We start from the raw sequence: 12,754 nt of genomic DNA on the forward strand, positions 1-12,754 counted from the left end.
AGTTTCTCAGTCTCTGGAATAGGGACAGCAATCCTGTCTTTCCCAGGATGGTTATGGGCTTTAAATGGCAGACAGTATGATTGCTGCTGCACTGCATGGAAGAGTTGGAGTCTGGCCATGAAGCCAGAGTCGTAGCACTGGAAGATTAGCAGGTAGGGAGCCTACTCACCAGGGATGTACCGAGAGGACCTTTCGCAAGAAGAGGGTGGCACTCTGGGATGTGTTCGGGTACAACTGGAAGGCATCAAAGCGACCCCCCACAATCCGAGCCTCTGTTTCTTGGGGGTCTGGCTCATAGAATGGGGAGTATCCACTAAGCCTGTTGAGGAAGACAGGTGAGTTGGCACAGTCTCAGATGCCCCTCTTATTGCCCCTCCCTGAGAATGATGGTCAAGCAAGCCTAAGAGACATTAGCATAGGGCATCTGGGAGGGGCACAATACTCAGGAGCAGTCCCACCTTGGCAGTGGATGGGTGGTGGGGAGACAGGGCAAGATGGAGGAGGTGTGGGCAGAAGTGGGGGCTGACAGCTAGATCAGGCAGATGGAGAGGATCATGGACAGAGGAGAGCGGGGAGCCGGAGCAGGGCCAGGCCACTCACATGATGTAGGTGAGCACACCCGCTCCCCAGATGTCTGTAGCAGAGCCAATGGGGTCTCCCTTCACCATCTCAGGAGCTGACGGGAGACAGAGGTCAAGCTGATATAGGTTCCCTGTGGCAAAGGAACAGGAGGCGGGCGGGCGGAGCAGGGTGTGGGGGGATCTGGGGCCTTAAGGAGCAGGACCATGGCCAGGTTACCACATCATGAGTAAAATCAGAGCAGCAGGCCTTATAGGTCAGCAGATAGGACAAAAGTGGGGGTGGCCACCAGGAGATGTGGGCCACCTGGGGCACTAGAGGTTCCCAAGGACCTAAGATGCAACTTCACAAGCTGCCTTGGATCCGTTCCTTGTGGCCAACACCAAGTTTAAGAGCATTTGAAAGCAGCCTGGCTGGCTCTAATCCCAAACCTGCCCCTCTTTAACTATGGGACCTTGGGCGATTTACTAAAGCAGCCTAGCTCTTCATTGTCTCGTCTATAAAGTGTGGCTTGTAGAGTCGCTCTAAGGAATAGAGACAATAAGCATCAGTTAGCAGGTAGCTACATAACCGCTGGTTTCCCCTGCTCTGTACAGTCATAATTGATTCTCTCGTCTTTCCAGCTTTTGCAAATCCCATTGCAGTTATTTGTAACTGTCTAATTGGACGAATACTTAACGTCAGGGTTCCTCTCTTTCCTCATCTGTAAAAACGAAGCACTATTATGCCAAACTCTAAGGCTATTGTAAAGATCAATGGAAAAAGCTCTGTTCATTATTTACATAACAGTTGCTGCACAGCGAATGGTACGAATATGTGGGTGACAGGGTGAGCCTGGCACACCCCTTTGGCAGTCCCCCCACCCTCTACCACGACCAGCTGCTGGTCTTCTCACCCATGAACTCCAGAGTGCCTGTGCGGTGGCCAAGGGGCTTCAGGGCCTGAGGGTTGTAGGGCTGGGCACTGCCAAAGTCTACAATCTTAAGGGCATTGTCAGCGGCCAGCAGCAGATTGTCTGGCTTGATGTCCAGGTGTAGCACATGGTGGCCATGGAGGTAGTCCAGCCCTTGCAGCAGCTGCACCACGTAGGTGGCCACATCATCTTCTGAATACCGGAATCTGGGGTGGGGGTAAGGGGTGGGTAGGGCGTGGCGGAGGCGGCCAGCTTCCCCAACTCTCGCTACCCATTCCGTTCCCTGGGAACACCCAGCTACCTGTCACTGAGCCCACAGAGGAGTTCCCGGTTGCCACAGCTCTCAGCAATAAGCACAAGGTAGCGAGGGGTGATGTAGGCCTCATGCAGGGACATGAGGCGTTCATGGTGCAGCGTCCGCAGCACCTCATATTCCTGCAGCACGCGATGCTTGCCCTCTGCTGCATACGGCACGATCTTGGCAATGAACGTTCGGCCCGTGGCATTCTCCCGGCATGATCGCACAACACCGAAGCGGCCCCTGTGTGTGTAGGAGGGGGGGGAATGCCACAGACTCAGGTGGACGCTATCATTGTGAGAACTAAAATAGGAAGCAGGGACCCTGGGAACAAGAATGCAGTGGGCTTCCGAGTTTGTTGCTAGGAACAAAGATTTCCGCACTCGCTGGCTCTCTACCTATAAACGAGTCCATAACCTCGCCAGTTTTCTCATCTGTGAAAGGGGTGCTGATGGCAAGGCAGTGCCTTCCCCTCACAGTTGTGAAGATTAAATGACAGCACGAGGCTCAAGCTCAGGGTGGTACCCAGCTGAACCCAACAGTTCTAAAGACCCCCACCTCAGCCTCTTTTTCCAAACCCAGTCATGACAGTCTGCTCTGCCTATACTTCATGTCCCTTGTGTCCCATCCTCTTTCCCACCTTCCCTTCCCCATCCTGCTTGCCTGGCCTTCTCCTCTAGGAAGGTGTAGGGTTTCTGAGGGGGGCCCTGTCGAAGAGTGGTGCTCTCAGGTTTGGGGGAGCTGACCATCTCCTTGGATGGGCTGAGGCTCCGCACAGTCACCTTGGTGGGCTCAGGAGGGGGCTCAGGGGCTGGGGGCTCAGGGGCTGGAGGTGCAGACACGAAGGAAGTCACCATATACAAGGAAGTTGAGGAAGGCGCTGGTTTAACCCCTTGTGGAGTAGAGGTTGGGGTCAGGGTTCCAGTGTTAGGGACAAAAGACTTGGGTTCACTTGGGGTGACCTGGATACTGGGTGGGGTGGGCTCTGCTTGTTGGGCAGCCAGCAGACCCCTGTGCTTTCGTGGAGGGGTCGGGGGTGGTGGACCCATGACCTTGAGTGAGGACAAGGCCTGGCTAGTGGACATGGGGGACATTGAGGAGCTGAGAGTGACTGCCTGGGGACCTGGGGGAGCAAGAGCTGGGGTGAGGGCTAGTGAGGTAGGAGAGTCAGGAGGTGGGGCCCTGGCTGGCCCTGAGGTAACAGGGGCATCTTGGGGAGCAGCAGCTGGCTGAGCCGAAGAATCTAAGAGGAGACAAAGAAAATCATCCCTGAGTGTTCTGGGAAGAAAGCTGTGATGCTCCAAGGAAACGGGGAAGAGATGGCTACCACCCTCCACCTTCCACCGACCTTGAGGGCCTCTAATGAGGACCTTCTCAGAAGGGTTGCTGAAGGGCCCCTGCCCAGCACGGTTGGAACAGGCCACACGGAACCTCACAGCCACACCGACAGGCAGGTGTGTCACATTGTAATAACAGTCGAGGATGCCTGAGCTTACGGAGTGCCAGACAGACTCCCCTGCGGACAGCACAGGGAGGGCTAAGGCCACAGAAGGGACTCTAGCTCTCCAGAGAAGAGGCTTCTATCTGAGAAGAAACTGGCCTTCCCAGGCAGCACCCCTGCCTGTCACCCCGCCTGCCACTGGCTGCCTCCTTCCTTCCCCCATCCTGCCGTGCCCTCACCATCTACCCGCCGCTCCAGAGTGTATGTGCAAGGTGCCCGGCTGTCTCCTGGCTTCCACAGCACCAGTGCTGTATCATGGTAGGTCTGGGGCACCTCTGGAGGAGCTAGTTTTCCTGGGATGCCTGGAAGGAGAAGGAGAGGCCTCAGTGGAGGGCTCAGCAAGCTCTACCCCACCTCCTCATCCCTATTGCATGAGCCCTACCCCCCTAACTCACGGGCCACAGACACAGTACAGGAGCTGGTAATGCTGCCCAAGACGTTGGTAGCTGAGCACTCATAGAGCCCAGCATGCCGCTTGCCAGCCCGGGGTATGCTCAGCAGCTGCCGTCCATCTTTGCAGGACACAATGACCACTGAGGGCTCTGACCTCAGGGACTGCTTATCTGGGGACGAGAAGGCATGGGGGCAGCTGAGGAAATCCAGGTTTCTCTCACTTGCCCTTCACTTCTGCCTCCCTGTGGCCCTGCTTCCCCCTCTCCTATGCCCTTCACTAGGAGCCACTTGTCACCCCCCCCGCCACGCCCGCCTCCCCTTCTCTGTGGAAGATGCAATCTACTTACCTTTCATCCAGGAGATACGGGGTGCCGGGCAGGCTGCCGGTAGGCAGAGCAGGGTGGCTGCTTCCCCCTCCAGCAGCACCTGGTCCTTGAGTTTAATGTGGAAGACTGGGGGGAAATCTGAAGGAAAAGAGACAGCTCAGGACCCTGGCTGCTTGCTGCCCAGGGAGGGACAGATGCATGTGAGCCCTGGTGTGACAGGGCTAGTAGGGAACAGAGCGAATGGTTCTCTCCTCCCAGCCAAATGTGGGGAGTAGAAGCTCATGCTGGGCCTTCGAGAATTTTCCTGTGGTAAGCATCACCTTCTCCAGGCCCTCCGCACATGTGGAACCACCTTCTCCTTGACTGATGACTGAGGACGCTCGGGCCATACCTCACCTTTGTAAATCACTTAGAGCTGAGACCAGCACTAAGTGTTCTACAAGCATTTGGTAAAATAAAAACAAACACATTTTGAAAAATGATAACAGTTAAGATTCTGTAATTTAAACTCCCTCTGGGCTACTGCAGGGCAAGTGGGAAGGGGAAGGAGAAGAAGCAATGTCATGAGCTAACATGGACTGCATGCAGAATCTGTGATCAGAATGTGTGGCCTTGGAGCCAGCAAGACTCTTGCCACCAAGCCTCATGATCTGAGTTCAGTGCGTGAGAGCCACATGATAGAAGGAAAAAACACACTCCCGAGAGTTGTTCTCTGTCCTCCACACACATGCCATGGCAGGCACATGTATATGTGTATGTATAAAAACACACATACACAATACATAAATGTAATGTTTAAAAAGAAAAGATTGGCCCATGGTAGCACATGTCCCTTTAATTCCAGCACTTGGGAGGCAGTGGCAGGAGGATCTCTATGAGTTCGAATCCAGCTTGGTTTACATGGTTCTACTACAGCCAGAGCTCCACAGAGAGACTCAGTCTCAAAAAAACAAACAAAACCTGTGCGGTTTGGAGAGACCTGAAGCTAGTACCCCCTATAGGCAGCCCCTGGAAGGGTGTCTCTCAGCCTCCCTGAGGTGTAGGGGAGCCTCCTGACATTTCAACTTTGGTGTATTCAATTCAGGCCCCTAAAAACAACTTCTGAAGACTGGGCGGTGGTGGCGCACGCCTTTAATCCCAGCACTCGGGAGGCAGAGGCAGGTGGATCTCTGTGAGTTCAAGACCAGCCTGGTCTACAAGAGCTAGTTCCAGGGCAGGATTCAAAGCTACAGAGAAACCCTGTCTAAAAAAAAAAAAAAAAAAAAAAAAAAAAAAAAAAAAAAAAAAAAAAAAAGCTTCTGAGAGAACAGAACAGGGACTGCAGGACCCTAAGCGAGTCACGCCCCTTCAGAAGCTCCATTTCTAGAGAATGTCTGTGAATTTGAAAGACTGTGCCCAACCTAGCTTAGGTAAGGAGGGTTTGCTGTGAGACTCAAAGGAGGTTCATGGAGTGCTGGCACGTGTCTGGCATGAAGGAAGTGCTCCCAGACATTAGATCTTCTTGAGGTTGTTACTATTATCTCTTTGATACACCCATCAGAGAAGCCAGGAGCTGAACCTGGAAAGAGGGATTATTGGAGCAAAGCAGAAAAGACACTGGTTGGTGACCTTACCCAAGGCAAGAGGCTTGGGACTCTGTGTCAGTCCTGCTAGACTGGAGCTCCTCAGAGACAGGATGATTTGAAATTGTGATCCCTGGATTGTTCCTTAAGATCTAATCGGGTTTGGGTCACAGGGGGTGGAGCGCATGTCCTTCACTGGAGGGGGTGGGGAGAGCTAAAGGCCCCTGGGAAATCAGGATCTGAAGAACAGGAGGGATCTGGAATCCAGCAGGAGCAAGCGAACAGTGTGTGTGTCTCTTCTCACTGTACCCTATTGTTCCCTGAGGAGGGGTCCTAATCTCATCCTCCGGTGTACTGGAATAACCTCATCCGTTGCCACCCCCAATCCTAGTTGGAGTTCTAGGGACCGAACAAAACAGGCCGGGGTGAGTGTTGAAAGATGACCTTGTCCTAGCTTGGCCAGTCCTACTGCCATTCCCCATTCCTTCCGGACCAGCCCCAATTGATAGAGTGGGAGAAGAAGCTTCTTCCAGCAGGGAGATGAGGTCAGGGGGCACTGCTGAGCAGGGAACCAGCTGCACTAGCAAAATGGAGCCCCAGGTGGGAAGGGATTAGCCACCCCACATTTCTCTGTTGATGCTCTCCTCCACCCCCTCCTTTCCCCTCTCTTCCAGCCAGCTGGTCTTCCCTCCCCACCATACCAGCCCCAGAGTCCCAACTAGAGCTTTGGCACAGTCCTCTCAAGCAAGGCCAACTGAGGCAAAACAGAGGTTAGATCCATTCTGAGCAGTTTAACCCAAAACTGGGCCAGGAGAGAGTGGACAGCTTCTAAAGATCACATGCACAGCCTTGCTTGGTGACTTCCTCCTGACCACCCCGATGGCCTGGAAGCCTGGCCTCCTTGAGTAATGCCTCTTTTCCAGGTGGAATGACACCAGGTGGAGGATACCTCCCTCCCTGCAGCCCCAAGGACACCTGAGCAAGAAATAAACCAGGGGATGTGGCAGGCCTCTGCTCCAGCAAAAAGAGCCCGAGGGCTACTTTTCTCTAAAGATGTGCTTCGTGGGTGTGAGGAGCGTTTAGAGTTGTAGAGAACTGAGGGCGCAGTCCAAGCTGGGAGACAAAGTGTGTCTTTGAGTGCGCACACTCTGGGGCTCACACTCTGGGGCTCCGGGTGCATCAAAGTAGGATTTTGAGCTGCTTCCCAGGGCTCTCTTCCTGCTGCTCTTCTGAAGAGTCAAGCAGGTCTCTGTCTCTCTGCCTCTCTCTCCCTTCCTCTTTTTCTCTTCTCTCTCCCTCCCATCATCCCCTTTGTCTCAATAAAACTCTTCACTTAAAAAAAAAAAAAAACACCCTGCACGCAGATACCCAGATGCAGAAACCTTCCAAGGTCTTCCAAGTGACAGAAGGCCAGCCAAACAAAGACTTTAATAGAGTGACCTGGAGATGCTCTGGGCTGTGACTGCTCCCTTTGTTAGACCTGAGACTTGGACCAGCTACTCAGCATCACTTCACTAAGCCTGCTTCCTCGCCCGCAAACTAGGAGGCTGAAGATCATCCTTCTAAAGAATGCCATGGTGTTAAACAAGACAGCGTTTGTGACATGCTTAATAGGACACTTGCCTCTGCTAATTAATGGCAGCTGCTGCTGTAATTATCATTGTTGTTCTCCTAACTCGAGGCCTCTTCCATGGCTGCCCAAGCTCCTCCTGGTGAGCCACTTTTACTCAGCCAGGAGAGCAACCTGAGGCTTTCTTACCTGATTCGCTGGGCACATACTGGTGACCTAAGTCCTCTTGGACACTGGCGGAGAGATTTGGCTGCGATAAGCCCTTGTTCTTGCGCAGCCTGGAAAGGCCCCATCGGTGCCGGCTTCGGCTCTCCCCTGGAGCTGAACAGACCCAGACTCATGAGCTCTTGCGTAGCCACTACAGCCAGCACCCACGTCGCTGTAGCTCTCAAGGTAGCCCCCCCCCAAAAAAAAAAAACCCAACTACCTTGTCCTCCTCTTCCTGATTCCTTCTTAGCCTCTGCCTCTCCACCTTCCTCATCTCTCTAGTCCTGCCAATGCCACCCTTCTGGCCCTTCTTTCAGAGCCACCTCTAGCACACCGTACCCCACCTCTCACCTAGTCCCTCCTTACCTGAGGAACCCGATGTGCCGCTGGCCTCTGAGCCCAGAGACTCAGCGGAAGGTGTGGTGGCACCAGCCTGAGAGGCCAGCTGATTGTGTGGAACACCGAGGCGTCGCAGGCTCTCTCCTTCCGAAGTAGCCCTGCGCAGCCGTCCAAACAGCGGTGTGCTGCGACCCGAGGTGCCCCCAGAGTCCTCGCTGCTGCCGCTGCGCTGCAAACGACTGGATAGCCGCTCCAGCGTGGAGCTGAGTCTCCTGCGCACCGCCAGCACCGGGGAGCCCCGTGCTGAGCTTCCACCCTCAGAGCTCTCCCCGTCTCCACTGCGGGACTCCCAGACTGGGTGTCGTTGTCCGGGCGGGGTCCTCCTCAGCTTCTGCGACAGGGACAGTGAAAGGCGGCGCACGAGGCCTGGCTCCCCCGCTACCCTGAGGTCCTGCACAGAGCGCGAGCGCTCTGGCCGTTGCACCAGCTCTAGCGGAGTTCCCGCTGGGCTGGGACGGTAGATGCCATCGTCCTCTGCCCCACGGAAGGGACCACGCTCTTCTGAGCGCGAGCGGCTAAGTAGGCGCAGGCCCCGTGACAGTGGCGATTCCCGGCTGCGCTTGAACTTAGCCTCGAACACAGCCTCTGATTCCAGGTTCTCGATGCTGCTACTAAGGCTGCTGCCTGGCCTGGGGGGCACCGTGGGGACTCGAGCTTTCTCGGCCAGCACTGGGGGAGTTCTGGCCGAAGGCACGCGCTTATTGGAGGCTCCGGGAGGTGGGGAGGCCACCCTGGCAAAGACAGCTGCGTGGGGCTTGGGCTCTGATGGGGGCACAGCGGGGCCCTCTATGGACTGGGTGGGACTGGACAGCTGGAGCGACTGCATGATCTGAGCATAGGGGGTGAGAGGCTGCGCTGGCATTTGCAGAGCCAAAGTGGGCTGTGCTGGTTTGGCAGCTCGGGCTGGCTCTGGTTTGGGCTCTGGAACCTTCTCTGGGGCAGGCTGAGATGCGGGAGGCTGGGGAGAGTCTCTGGGTGCAGCAGCGGGAGGTTCCGGGGACTTGGTGATACTGGGCTTGGCGAAGCTGGGCCTCACAGGGCTGGGTGGCTGGGCCTCGCTAAGGGCAGACAAAGAGGGAGACTCCTGCAGCCTGCGAGCCCCAAGCCTGGCTACAGGGATTTCAAGGGGTGCCCCTGCGCGTCGGTGCCGACCTCGGGGCTCTGCCTCACCCTGAGAGAAGCTGCTGCTCTTTTGCAGGCCCCGAGACTCGGGAGGGTGCTGGTGGTGTGGTGCAGCCTCGCTGGAGGCAGCCCGCGCCATCCTAGGATCCCGTGCTCTGCCCCCCAGGCTCTCCAGCAGGGGGCCCCTGAGGCCGCTGACCTTGCCATCCTCGGGACCTCCCCGTAACAACCTCTGACGCAGGGCCTGCAGCCTCTGGGCGTACTCGCCCTCGCCCAGGCCTCCCCGAGTCAGGCGGGTGGCACCCGGGCTGGGGCTCCTACGCTGGGGCAGGTCCACAGAAGCTGCCTTGTGCAGGCTCCGGCCCGGCTCCCGCGACCCTACCCGGGGCAGGGCGCTCTCAGCAGAGCTGCCCCTACGGAGCTCGGGCCGCCTGGAGCTAGGCCCATCTGGGGGCTCCTGGCCTGGAGAGGGGAGTGCCTCAGGGCTGGGGGCCTCCTGGTCCTTAGAGGAAGCCCTTCCCTGTTCTTGCCAGTCCATAGGGGTGACAGCCCCAGCGTCCGGGGTCCCCAGAGCCTCATCTTCAGTGGGGATGTCAGTGAGGGACACCCGAGAACCTGAGAACTCGGGCTGCAGGGGTCGGGGCACGGAGGGAAGTTCTTCCAACTCTTCCTCTTCCGAGTCTGATGAAGATGAGAGTCCCCCACTCGCGGGTGGTCTTCTAGGCATGGCCACCCACACCCGCTCCGGGGGAGCCCGCAGCAGCTCCGGAATGGGGCGTAGCACCAGGTGGCACTTGTAGCTGATCTGGGAGCGCTGCAAAGAAGGTACTACAGTTAGACCAGAAAGGCCAAGAGGATGCAATGGCTCCTAGGCCCTTTTTCAGCTCTGGGGAAAGAAGTATAGGGACAGGAAGGCAGATCAGGTAGGAGTGGGAGGTGGGGATCACCATGGGGGGTATGTGGAAGGAAATTAGTGTGGAAAGGGCAGACACACTCACCTGCCACCTCCTCCGTGACAGAAAAAGCTTCAGGTGGTCCGTGCTCACCTCTGCACCCTTTGCTTGTGTCTGCAAACCCAGAAAAGAGGACCTGAGAACAACCCGGACCTTTCTGAGAGACAAAGTCCATTGTAGGGGTCGAAACAAGATGTATGGGTTCCTGGGGTCTTATCTCTGTGACTCTGTCAGGCCAGAGACACACCTAAGACAAATTCTTCGTAAGAGGAGGGGCAGGAAATAAGGAGTACCTGAGAGAGGGTGGCTTTCCCTGGAATACTGGGTATCCTGGTGGTCCCCAGCCCCCTTTCTGTCTCTATCAAACATCCCAGACATCTGAAGTCCTGGTGGTCCAGACTCGAAAGCTCCCTGCAGGACCCCACCCTGCTCACTCCAATGTCACTTATTTCTGGTCGGAGGACAGAAACTCTCACTTCAAGGGTTGCTGGCAGAATGGCTTGTCTTCAGCTGACCCAGCACTGTGCTCAGTGATAAGTATTTAGTTTTGTAGGATGATGGGCACCAAGCTCGGGGCATTGAACATGCTAGGCGGGCAGCCTGCCACTGAGCTATATGGACTCATCCAATGGCAAGTTTACTTAGATGCCTTTTCTGGACTCACTTGCTGACTGCCTGCCCACCAGTGCCTAGTCCCAGGATGCTGGGGCTTATCAATGATGAGAATCCTGACCAGGTGACATTCATAAGTGAGTCAGGCCACCCAAACACTAGTGTGTGGAACCCACTCAGGACAGAGATGCACAGAGGGAGGGAATTAGACCAGGACTGGCCTTGAGCACCAGTAAGAAGCCTGAAGTGGATCCCCCAGATAGGAAGAGGAGTTCAGGTCTGTGCTTAGAGTCTAGCTACTCCAACTTGATCATTGACTTGGGCCTCAGTTTCTTTATTAAAAAATAGGAGCAATAATACAATCTTTTACAGATCAATTGTAAGGCTAATAGGTCACATGTATATAAAATGCATATCATAGTTATCACATGTAATGGTAAGTAAATGGAGCCATTAGTAACATTTTCTTTCCCTCCATCTCTGTAGCATACGTGGGAGGACTAGACTCACTTTGAACCAAGGATGTTCCAGTGTCTCTTCTGCAGTAGGTCTCCTGTAAAGGGATGAGAAGTACTGATTTATCGTTCATTCACTCATGAATGGCTGAGAAAATGGGACCTCTTAAGAACTAGAGATTTGGGACTCAGTGGTTAGGAGCACAAGCTGCTCTTCCAAGGGACCTGATCAGGCAGATTACAGCTGTCTATAAATCCATCTCCAGGGGGTCTGATGGCCTCCACAGATACCATCGCTCATATCCACATAACACACCCATGTGCACACACACACACACACAGGTAATTAAAAATAATACAAACTTGAGTTGATTCGGCAACTGAAAAATGCACATTCTTAAATCCTACTCAGAAAACTCTGAAACACACATACACAAAACCCCAATCCACCTTATTCTTTAAAAAATTGGGGGAGGGGTCTGGAAAGATGGCTCAGAGGTTGAGAGCAATGTCTGCTCTTCCAGAGGACCCAGGTTCAATTCCCAGCACCCACATGGCAGCTCACAACTGTCTATAACTATAGTTTCAGGGGATCTGATACCTTCACATCAATGCACATAAAATAAAGTTAAATTATTAAAAAAAAAAAAAGGGCTGGAGAGATGGCTCAGAGGTTAAGAGCAGTGCCTGCTGTTCCAGAGGTCCTGAGTTTAATTCCCAGCAACCACCTGGTGGCTCACAACCATCTGTAGTAAGATCTGGTGCCTTCTTCTGATCTGCAGGCACACATGTAGACAGAACACTGTATACATAATGAATTAATAAACCATAAATAAATAAATAAATAAATAAATAATAAAAAAGAGAAACTAGCTGGGCAGTAGTGGTGCCTGCCTTTAATTCCAGTACCCCAGAGGCAGATGCAGGTGAATCTCTGTGAGTTTGAGATTAGCCTGATCTACAGAGTGAGTTCCAGGACAGCCTGGGCTACACAAAGAAACCCTGTCTTGAAAAATCAAAAATAAATAAAGAAAATTAAAAGCAAATCTTAGAAATACTAAATGAAAAAAATCAAAAGAGCTAGTAGGAGTCACATATCTGAGGGCAGAGGCTTGGTAGGAGGAAGCAAATAACCGGTTTGAGGGCCGGTCTCTGTGGTTAAGCGGTCTTCTACTCACAGCCGATCCTGAACCAGCACTTTGATGAGAAAGCCCCGCGCCTCCCTGCTCAGACTCAGGAATGTGGTCTCCTCAAAGGCCACGTTGTAGTTGCGGATATTCATCAGAGTTGTCCGATCGTTCTCTCCCACAAATGGGGAGATGCCCGTCAAACTGCAGGGGCAGAGTGGGTGAGGGTAAGAGTTGGCAGGGCCTTGAGGCTGAGGTTAAGGTGAAGCACAATGCCTGTGGCAAGGGACCAGGGACAAGTGGAGGCCTAGGGATGTGGGGACATCAGAGGCTGGGCAAATCTGGACAGGAAGCCAGAGTTTTCATATTCTTGTCCTGCTCTCACTTGAGGTCCTCCGATAGCTAGAGAGGCAGTGTGCTTTGGGAGCTGGTTGCCTATGCTTTGAAGAACAATTTCTGTCCCTCCTCCAGTGCGGACTTCTAGTCCATGCTCTGGGCCTCCTAAGACCAGGAAGTTCCCTGCCAAAATGATGCTAAGCCTATACTGGCTTCTGTGGATCCAGTCTGCCCACCTCTTAGGAAACTCAGACATGCCAACCAGGGTAACCAGCCTCATGCACGTGAAACCCTCAGGTGAGGTAGAAGCCGTGTGTGTGGAAGAGAAGGGAGTGGGCTGTGGGCCCTGTAAATGTGAGGAGTGGGCCAGTCAGGAGACCAGTTGGAGACTGCAGAGGGAT

The 12,754-nt window shown here is 54.2% G+C and overlaps 1 protein-coding gene across 1 annotated transcript in view; it reads right to left on the reverse strand.

Annotated features, from left to right (window-relative positions):
• Positions 1–12,754, reverse strand: part of Speg (striated muscle enriched protein kinase) — a 56,592-nt gene that overhangs the window by 829 nt on the left and 43,009 nt on the right. Inside the window, exons 27-40 of the mRNA XM_038339068.1 lie at positions 12,069–12,221; positions 10,946–10,988; positions 9,869–9,937; positions 7,716–9,684; positions 7,332–7,463; positions 4,032–4,148; positions 3,687–3,854; positions 3,471–3,593; positions 3,139–3,306; positions 2,454–3,033; positions 1,794–2,033; positions 1,475–1,698; positions 601–676; positions 170–319 (exon numbers count right to left, since the gene is read on the reverse strand). Coding sequence (XP_038194996.1) covers positions 170–319; positions 601–676; positions 1,475–1,698; positions 1,794–2,033; positions 2,454–3,033; positions 3,139–3,306; positions 3,471–3,593; positions 3,687–3,854; positions 4,032–4,148; positions 7,332–7,463; positions 7,716–9,684; positions 9,869–9,937; positions 10,946–10,988; positions 12,069–12,221 — 4,212 coding nt within the window. The remainder of the gene's footprint in view (positions 1–169; positions 320–600; positions 677–1,474; positions 1,699–1,793; positions 2,034–2,453; positions 3,034–3,138; positions 3,307–3,470; positions 3,594–3,686; positions 3,855–4,031; positions 4,149–7,331; positions 7,464–7,715; positions 9,685–9,868; positions 9,938–10,945; positions 10,989–12,068; positions 12,222–12,754) is intronic.

Source organism: Arvicola amphibius, chromosome 8, assembly GCF_903992535.2.
Source record: "Arvicola amphibius chromosome 8, mArvAmp1.2, whole genome shotgun sequence".
NCBI classification, from domain to species: Eukaryota; Metazoa; Chordata; class Mammalia; order Rodentia; family Cricetidae; genus Arvicola; species Arvicola amphibius.